The 21,666-nt window shown below is 49.8% G+C and overlaps 9 protein-coding genes across 9 annotated transcripts; 3 read left to right on the top strand and 6 right to left on the bottom strand.

Annotated features, from left to right (window-relative positions):
* Positions 1–1,133: 1,133 nt before the first annotated feature.
* pup3 (proteasome core particle subunit beta 3) lies at positions 1,134–2,408 on the bottom strand. The gene is made up of 4 exons (XM_025532292.1): positions 2,264–2,408; positions 2,180–2,198; positions 1,669–2,123; positions 1,134–1,597 (listed from the first exon to the last, which is right to left on the bottom strand). Exons 1-4 carry the CDS (start codon positions 2,264–2,266, stop codon positions 1,454–1,456), a joined length of 621 nt encoding a protein of 206 aa, XP_025383072.1. The 5' UTR covers positions 2,267–2,408; the 3' UTR covers positions 1,134–1,453.
* A 117-nt stretch (positions 2,409–2,525) lies between these two features.
* On the top strand, positions 2,526–4,352 carry BO83DRAFT_421092 (putative UBX domain protein). Its single transcript, XM_025534969.1, has 2 exons — positions 2,526–2,841; positions 2,899–4,352. The coding sequence occupies exons 1-2, from the start codon at positions 2,705–2,707 to the stop codon at positions 4,286–4,288; spliced, it is 1,527 nt and encodes a 508-aa protein (XP_025383071.1). The 5' UTR covers positions 2,526–2,704; the 3' UTR covers positions 4,289–4,352.
* A 595-nt stretch (positions 4,353–4,947) lies between these two features.
* Positions 4,948–6,127, bottom strand: BO83DRAFT_393406 (60S ribosomal protein eL36; the record flags this gene model as incomplete). Its single annotated transcript, XM_025532977.1, has 3 exons — positions 4,948–5,031; positions 5,462–5,647; positions 6,080–6,127. 3 exons carry the CDS (start codon positions 6,125–6,127, stop codon positions 4,948–4,950), a joined length of 318 nt encoding a protein of 105 aa, XP_025383070.1.
* Positions 6,128–6,480: 353 nt separating this feature from the next.
* Positions 6,481–8,067, bottom strand: BO83DRAFT_403227 (uncharacterized protein; the record flags this gene model as incomplete). The annotated part of the gene is made up of 6 exons (XM_025533603.1): positions 6,481–6,527; positions 6,567–6,937; positions 7,022–7,117; positions 7,196–7,578; positions 7,644–7,735; positions 7,893–8,067. 6 exons carry the CDS (start codon positions 8,065–8,067, stop codon positions 6,481–6,483), a joined length of 1,164 nt encoding a protein of 387 aa, XP_025383069.1.
* An 814-nt stretch (positions 8,068–8,881) lies between these two features.
* On the bottom strand, positions 8,882–12,179 carry BO83DRAFT_431808 (MDM20/NAA25 family protein; the record flags this gene model as incomplete). The annotated part of the gene is made up of 8 exons (XM_025535596.1): positions 8,882–9,628; positions 9,678–9,790; positions 9,841–10,585; positions 10,639–10,918; positions 10,973–11,313; positions 11,421–11,597; positions 11,669–11,944; positions 12,045–12,179. The coding sequence occupies 8 exons, from the start codon at positions 12,177–12,179 to the stop codon at positions 8,882–8,884; spliced, it is 2,814 nt and encodes a 937-aa protein (XP_025383068.1).
* Positions 12,180–12,789: 610 nt separating this feature from the next.
* BO83DRAFT_371017 (coiled-coil-helix-coiled-coil-helix domain-containing protein) lies at positions 12,790–14,323 on the bottom strand. Its single transcript, XM_025529920.1, has 4 exons — positions 14,028–14,323; positions 13,682–13,789; positions 13,457–13,484; positions 12,790–13,324 (listed from the first exon to the last, which is right to left on the bottom strand). The coding sequence occupies exons 1-4, from the start codon at positions 14,111–14,113 to the stop codon at positions 13,283–13,285; spliced, it is 264 nt and encodes an 87-aa protein (XP_025383067.1). The 5' UTR covers positions 14,114–14,323; the 3' UTR covers positions 12,790–13,282.
* A 2,132-nt stretch (positions 14,324–16,455) lies between these two features.
* On the top strand, positions 16,456–17,705 carry BO83DRAFT_431807 (uncharacterized protein; the record flags this gene model as incomplete). The annotated part of the gene is made up of 3 exons (XM_025535595.1): positions 16,456–16,808; positions 16,863–17,208; positions 17,262–17,705. The coding sequence occupies 3 exons, from the start codon at positions 16,456–16,458 to the stop codon at positions 17,703–17,705; spliced, it is 1,143 nt and encodes a 380-aa protein (XP_025383066.1).
* A 52-nt stretch (positions 17,706–17,757) lies between these two features.
* On the bottom strand, positions 17,758–18,653 carry BO83DRAFT_160374 (uncharacterized protein). The gene has a single exon (XM_025526315.1). The coding sequence runs from the start codon at positions 18,317–18,319 to the stop codon at positions 17,843–17,845; it is 477 nt and encodes a 158-aa protein (XP_025383065.1). The 5' UTR covers positions 18,320–18,653; the 3' UTR covers positions 17,758–17,842.
* Positions 18,654–19,056: 403 nt separating this feature from the next.
* On the top strand, positions 19,057–21,479 carry BO83DRAFT_382712 (uncharacterized protein). Its single transcript, XM_025532291.1, has 4 exons — positions 19,057–19,479; positions 19,540–19,659; positions 19,719–19,811; positions 19,878–21,479. The coding sequence occupies exons 1-4, from the start codon at positions 19,387–19,389 to the stop codon at positions 20,991–20,993; spliced, it is 1,422 nt and encodes a 473-aa protein (XP_025383064.1). The 5' UTR covers positions 19,057–19,386; the 3' UTR covers positions 20,994–21,479.
* The last annotated feature ends 187 nt before the right edge of the window (positions 21,480–21,666 follow it).

Genomic DNA, 21,666 nt, shown 5'->3' with positions numbered 1-21,666 from the left:
GGATGAGATGGAGCGACCAGGAATGGGACGATGAGGAGGGGAAAGAAGCGAGCCTGAGAAATCGATGGGGCCAACTTGGGCCGATCGCCAGGTCTAGACGCGGGGAGGCTGAAACGGAGCGAGATGCTGGCAAGTTTTGGACCTCCCCTTCACCAGGCTCTCGCTTGCTTTCGAGACTCTAACTTGTCCCGGCGTTGCGAAAAAGGTTCTGGGGAATCCCAAGTCCAGGATGACTGAAGGATCAGGGGATTCAAGGTTGCGATCGGCCGGGGGGAGGTCAGCACCGGTTTGAACCCCGTGGCTATCTCTGCATGCCTGCCTACTAAACTTACACTACTGCACACTCTAGCTAAGGATAAATTATTCTCACTTTGCTCCGGGACAAATTTCCCAGTTTCAGCATTCGTGGGTTGCACATGGTACCTCGCCAGCAGTGGGAAAGGATCCATGGATGAAGATGCCTACGGAGGTAGAAGACCCTCCTTCGTCTGATGAGTGACGACCGTCAACATCGTCACCACGCCTTCTCACTGGCTCTTAACTGTCACCGGGAGACCTCCCGACCCAGACTCTACCCAGACTCTTCCCTCGTTTGCAACCCGATCGGTTCCTACGACTTCTGCATCATATCTTCATCCTGCAATTATCCTTACCAACTAACCTGTTATGTTCCTCTTTCTCCCATCAGTTGACTTCCCAGTCGCCCTCTATTTCTCTCCCCAGATATGCACGGACGGCGAGGTCTCGACCGGGGTGGCAGATGCCATTATGCAACTGTGCCATCCGGGCATTCACATTGTACGTATGAGGTCTCCACTGTACCGGAAGGGTTACGAATCTACGGGCCGGGTAACCCACGGCATAAAACTTCCTTAAAGCGTACAGCAGCTATCCCCGTCACGCGGCCCTTAGTGGGAAACTAGAACATGGAAAAGGGAAAATAGAACCGAAAACTAGACCTCGAAGGTCTGATTCGAATCAAGGTATTGGTCCCGGGGGGTGTGCTTTGCAGCATGCGAGGGTGTGAAGACTGATCTGCCGTCGGTATGTAGATGCCTACTACCTGCGTAATAAGCCAAAGAAACCCTTCCTACTGTTGTAGTAAGAGCTACCTCGTATTACTCAAGCCCATTATTATTATTAATCAAACAACGGGCCAGACATCGAAGGTAGGAGCCGATGGGTGTAAAACACATGGTAGCTCGTACCCTTCACTCGGCCTATTATGTATTAGGCGGCAAGTCTAGACCCCAAGCATGGCTATCCAGGGCTTTATCATAGTTCATAATACTCATTTTCTGTTTGGTCAATCTCTATCGACAGCACGTATCTTTGAGTCGAGACATTTGGCGCCAGAGACTGCTATCAACAGCAAGATTCCATGTTGAGGGACGTAAATTAAACAGACGAACGGCGTGACATTAGAAAACAATTATACTCCAGAGAATGCCATCTAATCTTGCCTTCCCTTAAGTAGGCGCTTGGTGACCTTGTCCTTCTCTATGATATACACCTGTGCACCCCAACCGGAAAGGGCGTCTCGATCGACGGCGCTGAGCAAGGCTTGCGAGATGGTCTCGAACAGGTCCTCGGGAGACTACACCATGGTGTTAGTATAGACTCGACACCACCACCTTCATTTCTCTTTTCACGAGGGAGAAGTCTTACCAAGTCCGGCTCCCACAGACCCTCGCAGGTACCAAAGAGCTGCTCACTGGCAGTTCCGCTAACAATGAAGTCCTTCGCAAAATCGATACACCCGATACTGTCAAATCCGCAGATGAAAGGCTTCCCCGTTGTGCTGTTGATTCCGGCAATGACGGGGCTGACGAAGAAAGGTCCGAACCGCTTCTCGTATAACGACGAACTGACCAGGTTGGCGAGAGTCTGGGGGGCAATGTTCCGTTCCTCGCGGAGGCGGTACATGTTGACCTTGTACCGGAAAAGGTCGGACACAGTCGACACGTCGGTAGCCAGACCCGTCAGACCGAGGAAGGTAGAGGGGCCGTAGTTGAAGATCTTGGGAAAGTTGTTGGAGACAGTCAGGGCCTGCATACCCAACCGGAGATCACAGGCGATTGCGACGCAGTCCTTGCCTACCATGGCGACGCAGGCACCGCCATCTGTTCGTCCAAGTATTAGTAGCTATGATGGTAAGCTGTGCGAAGCTAGTACATACTGATATCGAAAGGGGAACTCTGTGGAGGAGGTCTGTCAGCTAGGTTCGTTCGAGGACGAGGTGAGGGTCACGCAGCACACATACCATGGTTAACAAAGAATTGCACAACTAGAAGCTCGAAATAAGATCAATTATGAGTTTCCGGGTCAAGTTCCAAGGGATAAAGGGAGACGTGAGCGTGTAGAGGGAGGGTTGAGGCGATGGGAGATGGAAGATGAGCGGAGGATGGATGGATGGAGGAGTGATTGAAGCTCTGCCAGCAACGCGTGGAGCCGCCGAGCTTCTGCCGATGACGCTTGCGCCCGCTGCCTACAATCATTTCCCTCCGCCTTGAACAACCATTTCCCCTCACCCTCCCCATCCTCTTCTCTCACTCTACTGGTCTAGACTTTTGTTAGTTGGATTTGAATAGATAAGCTGATTACACAGTCGCTCACTGCTGCAAAAAGAGCCTGCCGACGGCCATTCTCTCTGTCATATTCTCAACCTCATCTTCCCCGCCCCGCAACACCAATCCTTCAAATCATGAGCTCTCATGTCGTGGTTCTTGATTCAACAGCCCGACGAGCTACTATCAAGACGACACCTGGGAAGCATCTAACTGATGTTCTACAAGAAGCTTGTACAAAGCTAGGTGTGGATGCCAGCCAACATGGACTAAAGTAAGCATCAACTACACCCATCTTACGAAGCTCACAAGACTGACGGCTCTTGTCAAGATACAAAGGTAAAGAGCTCGATCTTTCATTGGTATTTCGCCTCTCTGGGCTCACTTCCGGCGCAAAGCTGGAGTTGGTTCAGCTCTCCCGTTCGCCCTCCGTCGTCACCGTCGCTCTACAACTGCCTGAATCAGAAGCACGAGGGGCACCCCAAACCAGACGACTCTTAGATAAATTCCCCAGCACGACAACAATATGGCTAGTATTGCGCAAATTCGAGGCTGGGGTTGCTGGAGGTGCTTCAACCCGGAATCTGACTGGACGAGGTGTCCCTAGTGGCAATGAAGGCGCAGGAAGACTTTATTACGAAACTCCGGTCGTTCAGATTATGGAACGGGAACTGTCCTCGTTCACTGATCTGCAGAAGTCTTTGGCACAGCTCGGATTCAATAACGGAAATGTGCTACTGCGGCTGAGTTTTCGCCGCACAGAGGAACCCTTGGAGGAGGCTATGGTCAAGATTCAGGACTACTTCAAACCGTTCGACGACGTGACCCCCAAGGCCGAAGAGCCGCCTGCACCTACAGAGCAACCCCCGCAGGCCGATACATCCAACAAAGAAGAGGAGGCACAGCAACATCCCGCATCTACATCCGAGGCATCTTCGACCACGGAACAAACCCTACCAACTGCTCCTACGTCTGATGAGCCTGCTGCAGAACCCACCGAGGTACCAACTGGGTTCTCCCGGCCCATAACGGTGTTCTCTCCCCCCTCCAACACCACACCCCAGTCCGCACAAACAAACTACAACGAAACCGACTATATCCCATCCATCGAACACGCACAGGCACATCAGCGACGACTGAACGCAACCTCCAGACCCCAACGGCTCCCCACGGACGCCGAAATCGCCGCCAAGGCAGCTGCAGAAGAGGAACGACTCGCCGCAGTCACACAAGTAGATGTCAAAGTGCGCCTACCAGACCAAAGCCAGGTCGTGGCCAAGTTCGGACAGGAAGATACGGGCAAGTCACTCTACGACTTCGTTCGAAACTGTCTTGCCGCGCCATTCGCCAGCGAGAAATTCACCATTACATCCTCCCTCCCCAAGACATCTAGCGGAGGACAGCCGGGGAGAAACATTCAAAACATTGTCCCCGACTCAGACCAACAGCTGCTGATCAAGGATCTAGCCATGATCGGCCGTGTGCTGGTCAACTTCACCTGGGATGCGAACGCATCCCCGGCCGCCCGGCAAAGCCGGGAACTCTTAAAACCGGAACTGCGGACACGCGCGCAGGAACTCAAGGTCGAGCAGCCCAAGGACGTAACAGATAACTCAGAAGTTAGCAGGCCGAAGCCGACAAGCACCGGAGACGGGGCTCGTGGCGAGAAGCGGAAACCGGGCGGAATGCCTAAGTGGTTGAAGTTGCCGGGCAAGAAATGAATGATATAGTAGCAGATAGATAGCGAAATAGTCATGATTGATGTCAACAAGCAACCTACGCAACGTACAAATGAGAGTCATATGGCTGTCTAATACCAACTCATAGTTCCGTTCATTCCCCAATGGATAGTATATAAGTAGTAGTGAAGGTCCTTCGAAGTACATCTACAGTGTAAGTACGAGCAAGTAAACCTACCAAAAGCAAAACATCATCAACAAGCAAAAAAAGTCCGAAACAAGAAAAATCCCAGTAGTGCAGTGGTATTGTATTAAACTCCGTTTTTCTAAACCCTTCTCATTTCATTCCCTTTTTGTTTTCCTGTCCATCAATCCCAGACTGCCCCCAAGTCCTCCAAAACAAACTTATGAAAGAGGCCTGTGGGGGCTGAAGTACTGAGATCTAGTCAAGCGCCCCTACCAGCCACAATCCCTCACACACGCACACCACGTATTGCGCCCTAGGGGCTAGGGGCTAATTTACAACTCGGAAGAGAGAGAGAGAGGGATGTATTGAAACATGAATCTTCTTGTTTCTCACTTTCACTTTCATTTCATTTTTTGAGGTTGGGTGTGGGATGTTTTCGTTATCTCATTCTTGGCTAATAGGAGAGAGAGAAAACTGGAAACAGGAGATATTTGAGGAGAGAGAAATGGGAAGCTTAGTGAGCGCCAGTGCGGCGGGCCTCGGCGATGACACGCTGCATGTCCTCGACCTTTCTCTTGCCACGGCCGAAGGTACCGAGCTGTAGGAAATTGTATGTTAGTAGGTGGTTTTGGTATGGAAGAGTTGGAGGAAGTGGATAGGGTTGGTGGTGATGGTGGTTCAGATTGCTTGCTTTGCTTGCTCGCTTGCTCGTTATGCTCGATGGTTCCGTGGTTGGTGGGTTGCTTGCTTCGTCGGTTTGGCTTGTTGTTTCCGGCTGGCATTCATTGTTGGTTGGTGATGGATGGATTGTCGACGGCGGTTTCTTCTCCAAGGTGATATCCGGTAATAATGATGGGTCCGTACATGCCGATCAAGCGTAATCGTGGAGACGTCGAAAAACACGATGCACATAGACAACGGACCGAAACCGAAGAGACAATCGAGCGAGCAAGCGGACAAGCAAACAATCGAACTTCCCAACCATACCTTCCCTCCAGATAACAAAGGCAAGGCATTGGCAAACGTACTCTCTTCTTGGCGAGCTTACGAGCGCGCTTGTCCTGAGTGTTTCTCAGGAGTTCGATGATACGACGCTCATAGGGGGCAAGACCGACAACCTCGCGGGCGATCTCACGAACGAAGGCCGTGCGGCGGGAAGACTGGCCCTTGGTACGGCTGATCCGGGTCTTGGGGGTGTTGAGGGGGGTGGTTTTCTGCAAGATATCAATGACATGTTAGTCCGATTGTCCTTCATCTTCCTTGTGTATTTCAACCGCGAAATTCCCCATAACTGGAGATATCAAAGCAGCAGTATTCCGATATGATCCAGCCGAGTCGGATGATTTCAATTCCCAGCTCCCAATCTTTTCCATGTCGAATGTAAAGGTCAAAAACTTGTCGGGCCGTTGTAAAGGAATCCTTTTGCCGCATTGCAGACAAAAAAGACCCTTCTCCGGACATATAATTCGTAAAATTCCTCCCAAATTTCTCGGCCTTTTTCTTTTCCATTCCCATCCAAATTGTACCTTTCCGCAAACCGCTCACATGCTTGAAATCTCGTCGACTCGACCGGACCAAATCTTTCCACGCGCAAAGACAAAAACGGGACACTCAAAAAACAAGCTTCAGGACAGGGGACAACGTACGTGGCCCTTGTTCAGACCGACCACGATTCCGGAACGTTCTTGCGCCATCACGACGGTTGGGACGACTGCGGGTTGGCGACGACGGAGGTTGCTGCTGGGAGTTGTCGAAGTCGAGGGGCGTCGGTGCGGATGGAATCGCGATAGACTTTGCTGGGTTTTGGTTGGCCGTTGCGGCAGTGCGTAGCGAGCACTAGGGCTTAGGGTTGGTTTACCCGTCTTTGTCATGTGCTAATGCCTGAGGTGTCAACTTTTTATAGCTACTTTGGGTTTAGTTTATTTAGTTTAAGGAATATATGGGGATTTTGGATCAATGCGGAGTTTCCATCTATGAGATCCTGCTCAATTTCACCATCTCCGTCGTTCTTATACGCAAGTCACTCTAATAGAATACTACTAAAGTGTTACTCGTACTCTTTCAGAGCAGGCCCAGACTCAATCTCCACCTGCACTGTCTTCAGAATTCCATCCCTCGGCAGTTGTTGTTTACATCCCTCCTCCTCCACCCGGAGCCCATCGATAGTAGAGTGGAACCCCTTCTCCCCATCTCCCTCCGCCGTGCCTGTTGTAGTCATGAAGAACTTTCCGTGAAATGGTCCGATCTCTCCCATCTCCCAGTCCGATCCGGACCGCACCAGTTCGGATCTGCTTGGATCGGAACTTGGATGCCAGGAAAGATGCGAAACGAACTGTCGAGCCCCAGATCCGTTGCCTGTGCTGGGTAGTCTTCTCTTGAATGTAGTCAGGCTTGCGGTGCTTATGCTCCTAACGAGTGTCTTGGCTTTTTGGGAGGTGTGTCTGTAGAAGCTCGGCAGGGCTGGTAAGCTACTGGCGATAATTCCAGAGGTTATTTCCGCCGATCTAGCAGGACATGGTTAGTTATATAAACCAGTCCCTATAGAAGGACACTTTGGATAGTATGGAAGGAAAGGTATCATCTCCTACGTCCATAAAAGCTCAGGAAACGCATCGTAAGTATTATCCGTTGTGTTGCGGTTTTTGACGCTCCAACGCAGACGCATCACGCTGGCGAGACAGCCGCTATATTGTCCGTTGCAATTAGCGCTGTTTACTTGTCGTCGAAGAACATGATGGAACAATTCAGACTGGCATACTCACAAAAGACCAGCTGCAAATATAGCTGTAATGCCTACTTTCTTCCGTAAAGTGATTTGCAACCGCCAGACACATCTCATGGGCATCAGCAGCATCATGATATCCGAGACGACGTTCACGATGGACGTCACAAGGACAGGTATGGCAACGTCAATGCAACGTCCCGCGACAGCCTTATCCCAGATCCTTGCTCTTGGTGTGCATTCGAAGATCTTCACGATAGTATCCGCCAAGTAGAAGAAAAAGTTCAGCCCCATCAGAATCTGTATGAACCACCACTGGTTACACTTGGGAGATGGAGCGAACACCCGCAAGTAGAGAAGGAAGATGGATAGTTTGGTGAGGAATATCAGAGGCCCATAGAGAACCTGCGATACATTTATCAGCTATATCTCAAGGTCAGTAGCTGTGGCAGATATGCCTAGTTAGATTGAACAGGGTCGTCTCATACTTTGGCGAAATCACTCAGATCATGGGGATCAACCTCCCATTTATGGACACCGATTCCATGTCTGTCTGCCTCGAGGGAGATACCGACAAAACCTAACAGTCCGAGCTAAGTAGTAGGGATGTTGCATGAGCGTATGGTACGGCAAGCAGGAGTTGTTCCATACCCAAGCCAGACAGCAAGTCCCTAGAACACAGCTCATCAGCACCTCATCAACGAGCCCAAAACGAATAACAACAAGATCCCACATACAGTCTTCCCAACCAGGCGCTTTCGTGATATGGATCTTCGAATACAGCCGCATGGCAACAAATCCAGTACTCACGACAAGACACACCGTCTGAGTGACCACATTCCAAGGCTGATGCGAGTAGCGATAGTCATAAGAGGGTGAAGAAGAGTTTCCATTCAAGTAGACCTCAGCCATGGTATCGTCCACCAGACAAAGGGAAAGAGCTACATCAGCAACAATCCCATTATCTAGGCCTACCAAGCCGACAACCGGAGTTTATAACCCTTGTTCTGTTCCTGGCCCCAAGGCGACAAAAGTGATACATTCTAGGGTGTAACTAGTTCTTGCAGGACCCTGTCCTTGCTAGCCATGAGGATCAAACACTCGTCCCAAACGAAGTTGGAAACCCTTTCCCTTGGATAGTAAGGCGTCACAACCTGTCGGGGAACTGGTGTGTGGTACAACTCCGGGAGGGTTGTGGAAGTGCCCACGCCAATGGGTCGGGGAAATTACGCTGCAATGCTAGTGTGACCCTCTCTTTGCTTGTCGAGCTTACCCTGGTGCTTCACCGTCTCAGGCACTGGCTGTTTCGATTCGCTAGGCTCATCGACCATGTTTCTGACCCAAGGGCATGGGTTACATGGGACAGCCGTGCGTGATCGGAATCAAAGTGAAATACCGAATCTTCGTTGTAGCAGAGAGATGAGCAATCTCACATACAGGTCTCATGAGCGCTCTTCTAACTCCAAGGTCACGTCTGTCTTACATGCCGATTTTTCTCAATGGCGCCTTTGGGGTCCAACTGTACGACAGATGTGGGAAGCATCCTGAAACCGAAGTATCAGACTTGCCCATGGTCCCGGATCGTAGCAATTGCCATCTTGGGTGCGGATGTCACACGCCGAGAAAGATATTAGTGGATAGATTGTATTGTTATGGGGAAACTTGGCCAAGGATGGATTGTCTAATTCTCATGACTCGCTTCAATGCATGCTGCTTTCGCTGAGTTCTACATAGACACGGCGAACACTCCACCAAGACCTTCCTCCCAGCTCTCCATCAGCTCGCCACAGAACACCTCCAAAGCAGCCGTGTCCAGAGTCTTTTCCAGCTCGGTACGGAGCTGGGAGCCATCTTCGCTTCCAGAACCAGCCACGACCAAATCAGTCAGCGAGCCGAGAACACCGGGAGCAGAAATGAAAGACTTGAGGGCTCGAACATTGGCTCGCACACCCTGATGGACTTGGCGTGTCCTGTCAGCCAACTTTTCGACACGTTCTTTCGGCAGCTTGCCCTTGGTGCCCTTTCTCAACCCAACTGTGTAGAGAAGGGACAGGGCCTTAAGCGAGTCGAGTACCGTGAAAAGGCTATGGAAGTACCTCCAGGACGGAGCAGTTGGAGCCTCTGGTTTCACGTAGATTGCCGTATTGGATATTACTGGCGAGATATTGGCGTCGTTCACAGTGACGTCGTTGAGCTTGGACTCCAGCCACTCCTCGATTTGGGTGAGACAGGTATCCACCTGTTCCGAGGTGACTGACTTCGATCCATTCAGGAACAAAGCCAAGGTTAGAATGTTAAGGTTCACCCTGGCACTTTCGATTTCTGACGGGGTCATTTCAACTTCCGCTTCGGGTCCCACAACATCCTCAAACCTAGGCAACTCAGGTTCCACAGTGACGGGTTTCTGAGCCGTCATAGATTTGAGAAGGTCAAAAAGATGGTCAGTCATCCTTGAAGATTTGATCCATTGATCCTAGACTGGTCAGCCATACCCACGGGTCGCAGGACGAGAACTAGCTTACACGAGGCAGGGGTCCCAGGCGCATTCGCTCCTCAAAGGTGGGTTGGCCAGGCGTTTCGCAATTCATGGATGCGTCAAAAATACGCTGGTCGACCAGAGGTGATGTATCTCTCGCTGTTGTTTGTGTGAGCAACACACCTCGGACTAAAGATAACCTGACTTACCCATGTCTTGGTAACGACCCATAGGGTCTCCACCAGCCAGTCGCTGTATGCGTCTCACATCCAGAGCCCACATTCTGCGGCAAATACTTTGCTTAAGGCGTTTCTGCAGATCAATGGTGCCTTGTACGTTGAAGTAGCTTCCATAATCCAATCCCTTAGAACGATTCCTAACAGTCGTGACATCGGCTGTTTTGTAGAAGTTGAGTGCCTGGATAAAAGCAGACTGGGGGTTGAAGTCTTTGTACTCTGCTCCCTCGATTGGTGGTGCAGAGTGCGGGTGGATAGTCGCGAGACGGGTGAAGAGGTTATGAGCAACCGTCTCGAACTGTATTTGCTTCACCGAGAGTTTACTGAACGTTTTCAGGGCAAGAGATCCTGCGCCAAGACGGAGGTAGATCCTCACGAGAAGCAACAGTGCCTGGTAATTATGAGGCGAGTCAACCAAAAGGCGTTCCAGGATTGCTGCTGCGCGAATCAGAACAGTATCCGGGACTTGCTCGCTGCTGTCGGGAATCCATGCGCCACTAAAGCGAATCAAGCTCATGGCCGCAAGCAGACACAAGTCATCACTGGGCTGACTCTCGATAGTAGAAGGCGCTGAGCTCTTTTCGGGGCGCTCGACTTCGCGATAGACCTGCAGGCAACGAGAAACGAACTCCTCAACCTTTGCCTTGGATGCATTGTTTTCGTCTGCCGACAGTAAAAAGCAGTACTCGCACTTGAGCGCATTGATCTTTGCAACCTCCTTTAACGGAAAGGGTTAGCCGGAGTTAAGCCTTTTTGAGCTTCGTGACTTACATCAGTTTTACCAGCTGCGCTTGCAGATACGTATTCTACAAACTTCAACGCAGAGCTTTTGTCCAGTGTTGGAACGTAGCTTCGCAGATCGCCAAAGCAATAAAGCTTGTGCTTATTGCGATCGAAGTACTCTTGACAAGCGGTTATCAGGTCCTCGGCCTTCAGAACACCCGCCTGGAAGGACCAGTGCATCAAGTCAAGTCGAGCCAATTGCGCATTGCGGGACTTCGGTACAGCCGCAACAAATTCGTCAACGAACTTCCGTGTCGCATCCGTGGTTCTTGGGCATAACGTTAGCTACTGTATATGCCACACAACGAAGCGGAGCACCTACTCTGAAGTGTTGATGTTCTTGGTTGCAGCAATAAGCAGGTGCCAAACAGCCCAGTCGTCACGCTCCTGGAGAGCTTTTTGTTCGGCTTCGTTCGTCGGGATCGCAAGCAGCCCCTTGGTGTAGGCCAGACCGTCGGTCCACATCTGAGCCTTTTCCAGGCTCGAAAGCTTCTCTCCAATAAATGACCAGTCATTCTGGATCACGCGCGAGCTGATGCCAAGATTCTCGCTATCGAGGATCTTCACAATCTCGGCATGACGTTCTTGGGATTCGAAGATCTTAATAAGCAATAGCAACTCCTCGGCCGATTGGATAGCTCTGGGAGGGCTCAGCAATTCCTTCTGTTTTCAGTCATCACCATATTTTTACACCATTGAAGCCATCGAAGCAGACTCATATCGGACAGAACGTCCAACGGGGGTCGGGGGTGAAATGGAGAAGAACATACCGAATCGGAGGGAACACTTTCGGCAGCCTTCGAAATCATGCGGTAGGCCAGCATTCCAAAAAGTTTGCGATCAGCCTCGGAGCTAGCCTGGTCGATGGAAACGAGGTAGCTAAGGAAAATGGCCCACAAGTGGTACTTCCTCGTCTTTGGGAAGTTACTTTGAAGAGCCATAGCAGCCTAAGAATCCGCCAACGAGAGACAATCATCAGCCTCGGAAACCATGAACAATGCCCGTGCAGTGTACCGACCTTTTGTGCGGACTTCCAGTCGTCGCCTTCGAACGCATATTCGAACCATCTCATTTGAATATCCAAGTCTTTCGAATTGGCCTTCGAGGCCTTCTCCCAGATACTCCTCAGTGTGTCCGCATGGTTGGGCAGCCGCTCCAGCGTCTCATGAAGGATATCGAGGGTGTCGAGATCCGTTGTGGGCGGTTCAGCTTTGCATAATTCGAGGGTCTCCGAGATACCGCGATTACGGTTTGCGTCGTCGGCGTGACGGAACAGGATGTTTGCCTTCCATGCCTTTATCCATTAGTTAGCAGATGTATGTTGACAAAACCACGTAAAGCGATTGAAAGTAGCGTGTTTATGGCCATAAATAGAGCATAGCATTATTACCCACTTTAAGGAATCTTGTGTCTTCGCCCTTCTTGATGCGCTTATCAATCAGTTGAAGAGCCTGCTTGAGGTTCTGCCCATCAATGGCATCTTGAACCTGCTTGTTCCGCCGATGAAACACGGCGTCACTGGTGGACATGACGAGAGGGGAAGGCTCGGAGAGTCGGAGGGGTACAGGTCCCAGGGGTCTATTTAATTATAAAAAGAACAAGGGGGCAGGAACGTATGCTGCGCGATCAAGCACAGCACACGGTGTGCGGGGTAGTATATACGGCGATGATGAGGGGAGAAATTAAGGTGTCTGTTTCCTCATACTTTCTTTATCGGCTTTCTGCTGAGTTTGGTGGGCGGGGAAGCTCTGCGGGAAGGCGGTGACCGCCGGGGAACTTCATGCTTGCGGCAGCCCTCAGTGTGCACGAGTAGTATGGAAAGTATAACTAGTAGCATTATTTGTTTTTATTTAAGATCTTTAAGACATCTAGTGTAGCTTTGGCAAGGTGGGCTAAAGGAGGAAGACACAGGGTGTTAGCTCTGTGTTGTGCTCTGTAGAGCATTAGGTAGTAGTACTACCGGTACTACTAATAGTATATTTTAGTAACTAACCGGAGTATACACTTCGCCAATTCAGTTCAATAGGATAAAACTTTATTTGCTTGTCCAAACTTCTATCTAGTACTACCACTAGTGGTTCGGCGAAGCAACACGACTACAATGATGCTGCAATAGATATCATAAAGCTAAAAAACTCTGGTATTGTGAGTGAAGAGTTGGGACTGGGGTTACTATAATAGTGACATATTATACAGATAGCAGAAGCCAGACCAATGACTGAAGCCATGCACTATGAACGCCAGGAAGGACAATGCCCAAATGAGACCTCCTCCACTGTACAGACGAACTGGGAAATAATGAAGGAAGGCCAGGTATATCATGGCAGAAACAGTAATCGCTTTCCCGATAACAGCAGCAGGTGATGGAAACAGAGTTTTCGTCAAGTCACTGAACATATAGGCGGCTTGCTGGTGCATGGCTGAGACCGCTGAAAAGTAGCATTCATGTCGATGCCTTGGGCTTGAACAAAAATGGTAGCACGCCAATGAGAGCTAGAGATAAGTGAGAGCATGGTTCTGTCTCAGAAGATATTGAAGGTCTGGTGAATACAGGCGCGCTAACAGGGCGATTATGATGATGGCAGTTCCGAATGCAAGCCAGTGCAGCATAGGAAACCCAAGAAGCCCTCAATTAGCGTTTTGCTGCAGACGAGCCAAGCTTCTTTTGCGTTAACTGGAGAGACGCGTTAGTCCATCTATGACCGAAAGCAATCCAAGAATAGGCGTGCAATCATTCCTCCGAGGGGTGATTTCAGCAAGGTAGTGGCAAGGCCGCAGAAAAACAAGCGTAATGGTTCGTACTCACCCATTCCTTTTTACAATCCCGATAAGCCCTGGATAGTATTTGGTCAGTCTATGGGGTAGATAAACCACAAAAGGCAGGCAACTCCGGAAAGGAGCTACTCTAGCCACTTGACAGGTAGAAGACGGCACCATATGTAATTTCTCAGAAACAAATGGCAGCAAGTCAACCAATCAGAGCAACTGAGTAGAAGGCGAGGAGATGCCTGTGACGAATTGGTGAACTCACTGGAAATAATCCGAGCACATCTCCTTATCGAAGCCATTGCGCTTCATGCACTTGAGGCTTCGATCTGCGAAATCTTGACATGGGTCAAAGTATTCGCTTGCCGGTTTGCTAAAGACAACAGGTGATTGTCAGTAATGAACTCTTATCTACAAGTAGGTGTCATGGGCCAGCAGATCGACCTTGTCCCCTCTCCCTTGATGGATGGAAACCATTGAATCGTTGGAGCAGCACGAGAGAAGTCAAACCGAGAGCTCGAAGATTCGAGCGCGTGATTGCGCTCGATTATCAAGAAAAGGAGGAGAACATTGACGGTGAGAATCAGAAAGAGGCGAACGCCTAAACATACCTGGTGAATTTCCGCTCCACCCGCTCCCAAGCATTGGGATTGGTTTGGTCGGATGGGGTTGGCTGTTTATCAGATTGGGAAGCCATAGTCTGTGATGAGCCGAGCAGGCGAGTGCCAGAATCCGGAGCGAGTTAGGGTGACTGCGAGAGGAGGAGCCTCTAAACCCAAGAAAGGAGATAACCGGGATATTGCGGGTAGATGTTGAATGTTGATGAGGATTAAGGGTGGCAGTAGTTGTACCAATCGAAGCGACCGGAAGAAAATCCAGACCCGCCAGTCCGCCAGTCTTGGCGTGGAGATCCATCCCCGAGAACTATGAGAACCTTAAAATGGAATCCCACTGATGCGGTTGAACGTCGCACGGTTGAGAGAATATAGACTACAGATCCTGCCTAAAAGCTAAAAGTTTTGATCTCATGCTTCAGTTCTGACTTAAGGTTGGTCGGCTGTGAGCGATTTCATTCTAAGATTACTGCACCTTCTAGAACGATGGACTATAAGTTCTCAATTAATTTCGCCCTGCAAGTGTGGAGCCATCAACGCATTATACCAGAGAGATGGAGATTAAGCCCCGAGTAATTACGAGTTCAGAGGGGCTCAATTACAATAACTCCTGACTGCAAGACAGGTACTGCATCTGTTTGGGACGCCATCTGCAGTGGTTACCGCTCATTGTCATGGCATTCCGGGATATGCTTGCTTTCTTTCTCCCCCGTCTGCACTATTCTACATTAATGCTTTTTGAATGATCAGCAGAGCTTTGTTGGCGTTTTAAGATTGCGTACATGTTGGTTGCAGATTTTGTCCGACTCTATTCCCGTTCGTCACATGGTCCTGCCCATGCTACTATAGAGGGTGCTGGTTCGAGGAAGAAAATCATAACCAAAGAAAGTTATTGGTAAGGTGGGGCAGTTACAAGGCATAGTATCTGCCTATTTCATTGGGTACCCCATCTGGCCATATCACAGTAATGTTGAACAATGAAGCTAGCCTGTAAACATGCAAGCACTGATAGTATGCATCACGCCCACTACACCGTCCGTATATGATATAGGGTAATATGAATCATGATTCCAGTGCCCATTTGTGTCTGCATACCCATTGTGGGTATACGAGTCAGCCAGTGGACGTGATTATCGAAACGTATTCCAACCTTCACTGCTCACACGCAGAGGGCATCTACAATACCGTTGCTCTAATCGGATCAAGCAAGAATGCATTTGAATATGACCCCTTTCGGGATACGAGGACCATTGCCAGTCCTTCCGAAATGCCCCTTATCGGCCATAGACGTCAAATGACACGTGTATGGGCGCGGAAAGCGCAAGGGCCGCTATAGGCTGTGAGAGAGGGGGTGATCTCTGTTACCTGATAATCAGACCAGCTTGCAAAATAACCTGCCCAGCTGGAAAATCGAACCCATCCCAATACTTATTCCGAATCAAGTCAAAAATCCCCAACTAATAGTGGCTTAGCGCGTAGATATTTGGCAGCTCTCGTAATATACGTTCAACCCCCAATCCCGACAAATCATAACATCCATCGGTGCCCGTCTGGTCCTGAAGTGCCCTAATCGAACCTTTGGCAGAAGAAATTCAAAACAGGAAATTCAGAAGCACGCGCCAGGTTCGATGTGAGGTAGTAAGATATCTCGGCGCTAGCCGCACAAATACCAGCTGGGAAGCTGCCTGGTCTGGCTTTCCAAAACTGGTTGACATAATCACTATCTGCCCACTTTCTGCCATTGGGGGTCTGTTCTGTCTGGATCTACCCAGTGACTGAAAGCACCGACAAATCCAGGGCCAACAAAACATTGGACGGCTATGAGAATGGTATCTTGGTTGGCTATGGATTCACTGTGCCAAACCGAACACAGGAACAGTATCCACGGGCTATCTCCATCAGCTGTCGCTATAGGCCTATGATGTTCATGTTGCTTCCACCGAGCAGTATGGAAAGCGGAGCCCAGTTAATGTTCATGACCAGCCGCATAGGATCTCAACGAATATGAGGACTTTAAAACTGAAATTTCCCAAGAAAAATTAATCCCTCAATGCTCGAGCCACTAGCACGCTCTGATCTGCCCATGCATTCATTAACATGCTTTCACTGACCAAGGAACATACCGTGCGTATTTTTCTATAGCTAGGGCTTGCTATCAGCTGTCAAGCTTGAGAGAGAATTCACATATTGGAGAAGCCCACAGGTTTGACAAGATTCAGCGTACAGTGAAGTTATTTGAATCCGGATCTTGCCACGAGCAGGTTTGTTGGATTTGAGTATAAATACCTGGCCACCCTTGAACCCTTTTTTTTCCCTCATCAGCTTCACTCAGTTCATTCAAGTAGCAGACCATTAAACGCCCTCAAAGTAACCGAATACCATCCTTTCGGCCACTTGTCTCTCAGGATCCTCTCAAGCCTTAGCAATGGCCCCAGTCGGTTCTAGCATGGCCAGCCCGGTCTCAGCCATTAATGAGCTAGTCGAGATCGCCGGCGAGGCTTGCCAGATCGAAGATGCCACTGCAGAGCCAAACAATGTGGTATTCGACCCGTCCAAGCATCTGGCTTTTGTGCCCCCTTCGAAGGTCCACACTATGGTTGAGCTCGGCTACCCTAACAGCCGTGGAGTTTCCCCTGTTGGTGTCTCCGAGCCCTTCCCACTATTCTCGGCCGAAGCTATTGAGCAAATGCGCAAGGAAGTCCTCACCAAAGAGGTCTATTCCAACCACAAGTACTCGAGTGAGATCGCTCAATGCCAACTCAGGGGATATGCAGCTGAGTAAATATTGAAGCTTTCACCCCATTGGAGGCCATGACTGACACGTAGGAATAGGTGCGCTCCATTTGTTTATGACGCCTGGAAGAATCCAGAGACTCTTGCCATAATCTCCAAAGTTGCTGGTGTCGATCTCGTCCCGGTTATGGACTTCGAGCTGGGACACGTGAACATCTCTGGCCACAGCGAAGAAGAGAAGCATAATGCTCCGAAGAAAGTCGGGATGTTGGGTAAGGGCATTGCCGTAAAGCCCAGCGACGATGATGCCATAGTCGACTGGCACACTGACAGCTACCCCTTTGTCTGCGTGATTATGCTGTCGGACTGCACCAATATGACCGGAGGAGAAACAGCCCTTCGTACGGGCAATGGCGAAATTGTCAAAGTAAGGGGACCGCAGAAAGTAAGTACATGACAGGTGGATCCCCCAAGCTCAAGGCTTATGAGTCGTCCTAGGGTTCAGCGGTCATCCTACAAGGCCGTTACATTGAGCACAAAGCACTCCGTGCTTTGGGAGCGACGGAGCGAATCACCATGGTGACATCGTTCCGTCCCCGGGCTTCGTCCGTCAAGGACGACACCGTTCTCACCACAGTCCGCCCAATCTCGAATTTGAATGAATTGTATCATCAGTTCACCGAGTATCGATTCGAGCTTCTTGGCGAGCGTCTCCGTGACGTCAATAGGCTCATGCGCGATCAGCAAAGAGCCCGGCGCACTTTTGATACGCGTGCTGCCAAGAAATTCATTAGGGAGCAGATCGATTTCCTTGAACATATGGATAAGGAGATCGTGGAAGAGGAAAAAGTGATCAAGGGCGTCTTCGATGATAGCCATCTCATCTCGGAGGATTTGAAGCGCGAGCATTCGCGTAAGCGGGCGCTTGCCGATGTCGAATGATGCAACAACCAAATGCTACGTCTGCTGAGCCTCGTCATTTGAAAATTATCACTTTCGCTTCAATCTGGCTTTGAAAGACCAACGGTCTCATTTAATTTTCGCGAAAGAAAGAAAAGACTTCTAAGACGAATAGGATATCAATCCAAACCTCTCCCATATTCTCCCGTCTCATACATACTGTATCCAAACCTGCATAAACGCATCAGTAAGTAGTCAGGAGACACTCTTCTTGTAGGGGGTAACCCGCTACGGGGGTATAACCCGAAAGTGGGTGGTCTTGAGGCGGTTAACAAGCGCTTTAATGCAACAGGAGCGGCTAGAACAAAGTCATAAGCCAAATCCATGCGCTGCTTGGCTAAAGTATTAGTAAATGCACCGCATGCAGATGACCTGCAGTCAGTTGCCAATTGAAGAGGAACAACGTGGTGAAGCCGTGCGCACCAAGGGTCTGGAAGATGAGACTTCGTTCCAGCTCCATGTAAGTTGTTGCTGTGATTCAATCTATACAACCGTGATGAGAGAGTGCTAGATGGGATTAGCCATAGTTTAGGGTATGAGTAGGGGAGATAAATTGCAAGTGTGGCAGACGGTTGTTGATGTCCGGATTTAGCCATGTTCCTTCTGTCATACGATGGAGACACGCTGGCCTAGTTATTGCCACGCGAAATGAAGCCATCAATATTAAAATAAGTTGTACCCTGCATACTCACATAAGGTTCACTGAAGCGCCAGGACATACGAAGTGAATGACTAATTTGGAACAGGGTGATGGTGGCCAACTTGTCGGAAGTATCAGAACTGTTGGGACATGAACAGGCCCCCATCTCACTGCTTAACTAGAATAGCTTCTGGATAAATTATTTCGAACCAACTGCAGTAATAACCCCGACGTGGCCCACTTATGACAGAGCTAAAGAGCTGCTGAGATACATTTGGCGTATCGACGGTGAGACGGCGCCGGATTACTCCTTCGGCCTTAGTTTTCCGTTAGGGTCGTCGTCTAGCTCTGAAGAGGGACAAATCACAGCTCATAACCTTGTCTGCTAGCCCATCAGGCTGGGTTCAATCTCGACTCTCCCTGTTTCTTCTTGACTGGCGTAGACTAATTGTTGGAAGTTGGAAAGATGTGTTGGAAGGTACGGAGTAGAGATGGATGTGAACTTGTGATGTATGGGATCGACCCGACGATAGGTAGAGTTTCGGCTTCTTCCACGGATCCACTCAATCATCCGCCGCCCCATTGTTTGCTCGGTTTGCGCGCAGATTCCCCGACCAGAAAATCATGCTCACGCCGGCCAGACCAATCGCCATAGATCATAATTCCTCTTTTCTTTCTTCGAACCTTCACCCTCTGCTTCGTGCCGGTCATACCGTCTGGTATCTTCAGGCCAACAGCATTTCATCTCGACCTCTGGCGCCCATCCCCCGTCGCGTCAAACTCCAGCGCTTGGTGGGGAGTTCCTTCTGCCATAGCAAAAGTCCGGACCCAGTTATGTCGGCAATCCTCGCGCGTACCTGAGAGTTCCCATCCATACTATTTGTATCCAATCCCTTCCTCACCGACCGCAAGCCGTTCACCTTCCGTATCTGATACGGAAACTTGTCGCGCCGGATACAAAGACCAGATCCTCAACTATATAAGGCCGTTACCACCAGCATCTGGTCCGTGTATCCTCATACCATGTCCGAACCTACCCCCGCTGGAGCTGCCCTGAGCAATGGCTCCGAGAGCACCAGCACACCAAATGTCAATATTGGAGACAACGCGTCAGGGGTAAGCTTTCCTTCCTATAATCGAGCTTTTCGTGCGCTGATATATCCCCCTCATCTCTAGCTCTTTGAAACGCTGCAAGGCCATGTCGACGATATCCGTTCTCTCCTACAATGCGGCGTTTGCATCCGACCACTTTATGAACCCTACACCCTTGCCTGCGGACATACCTTTTGTTATAGTGTCAGTATCGCCAATATCGACGACACTCATAAGTTTTGGCGTCTAACCTTTCGCTCTAGTGTTTAACATCATGGTTTGTCGGTGGGAGGCACAACAAGACATGCCCGGACTGTCGAGCACCGGTGAAAGCGCAACCTGCTCCCGCATACTTGGTAAGCCCCTGACATCATGCTCATTTCTGATTCGATGCGCAACAGGCACTAAATGAAGTACTCAAGGTCCGCGCTGTTGTTCAAATGTTCACAAGTCGCCCGGAGCTGCTTGATAAGGGCGAGACCACAGTCGAACACCTAAATCATCAACGCGAGGAAGCGGAACGACTGGAAAAAGACAAAACAAATACACACCCGCGGGAGGGGGGACTGTTCCGTGGTACGTTCAACAAGAAGACTCCAGTCGCGCAACCTATCGTGGACCTCGAGGACAATGTTGTGCGTTGTCCACGTTGTTCGTGGGAGCTAGAGGAAGATGAAGGGTGTGCACAGTGTGGATATCGACAAGATGACGAGTCTGTGACTGGCATTTCGGCCTGGAGTGAGTCAGACGAAAATTCGGAAATGACGGACTACTTGGATGACGATGATGAGATTGAAGATGGATTTGGAGACGCGGACGAATATGGTTGGGACCCCAACCATGACCACTTGCCCCTTGATATACAACCTGCCGACATAGATCAACTTTATCGTCAATGGTATGGCCTAGCTCCTGGCGACCTTCCGAACATGCGTGCAAATGGGCATTTCCGCCGGCAGAACCATTATGACTGGCCTTCTGGAATTTCGTCAGCTCTCGAGGAAGATAGCGACATGGATGAGGAGGATGAGGATGCGGACATGGATTCGTTCATCGACGATGACTTGGAACACGATGATTATTCCGAATCTGACCGATCCACGGTAGTTGGGCGGCATGAGATCTCGATCACCCACACTATCGGAACTGACCTGTCAACCTTTGATGAGATGTCTGAGGAAAGCCTGGACGAGGAGAGCCTGGATGATGAAAGTCATGATGACGACGACGATGATGATGACGACGATGAGGATCCGATTCTGCCGCCTGCAGGTGGCATGCGGCGCAATCGCATCCAAACCTACCGAATACAGTCGAGTTCTCCATCTTGCGAGAATGGGACTTCTGGTACAGTCTCAGGACGCAGTGAATCCAGATCTCAAGCAGGATTCCGCAATGATCGACGGCTCCCACAGCAAGTGTCCGCCGGGTCTACTGTTATGGATGCAATCAGCGTGGATGACGATTCTGACGAAGGCCCCGTGCGACCAACTAGGCGGACAAGAGACAGGGGCCGTCGCCGCCCCTCAGCCTACTAAAGCGCTCCGACATCTCATCTACGATTCCAATGACGATTGATATTACTTCCTAATGATCCATTATCTGCGACTTCCCCTGATTCTGCGGTGCTAGTTCACCCATCCTTGAGACCCCCAAAGGAATTATACACTTCTATATTAGGCCTGCTACATACACACGAACCGCCGAGCTGGCGATTTGATATACGACCACGGAGAAAATACGAAGTCGTGTGCTATTCTACTTGCATCATCCCCGCGACCAAGGCTTAAACTTCCCTCTCAGGCCATTTGAAAATACCCCTGTTTTCGATCTCTTGTCTCTTGCTGCTCATTCAATACCTTGGGTAAAGGTCGTTTCCAGGCGACGTTCGGTTTATCATGACATTTCTGTTCAAGAGCACTTGTATCATCAAGCATCTTATGGCATAGTCTTCTGTTACTCTTCTTCTTTCCCGCTTTACTATCATTCTAGATTGCAGGAAATGACAATCTCATTGATTGAGACAATACATACCAAAACTTCCCACACTGAATATGTGAACCTTGACCAAGCAGTAGTTACTAGTATATCAGTAGAACAGAGTAGAACATCTATCCTCTACACCCTCAGCCACGAAAACCACAAAGCCAGCACCAATCTCCCACCCCTCCACAACACCCACAACCATACTACTACCAAATTCCACACTGC

This window comes from Aspergillus eucalypticola, assembly GCF_003184535.1.
Source record: "Aspergillus eucalypticola CBS 122712 chromosome Unknown BO83scaffold_37, whole genome shotgun sequence".
Classification (NCBI taxonomy): domain Eukaryota; kingdom Fungi; phylum Ascomycota; class Eurotiomycetes; order Eurotiales; family Aspergillaceae; genus Aspergillus; species Aspergillus eucalypticola.
This window is presented reverse-complemented; position numbering and strand designations above follow the sequence as displayed.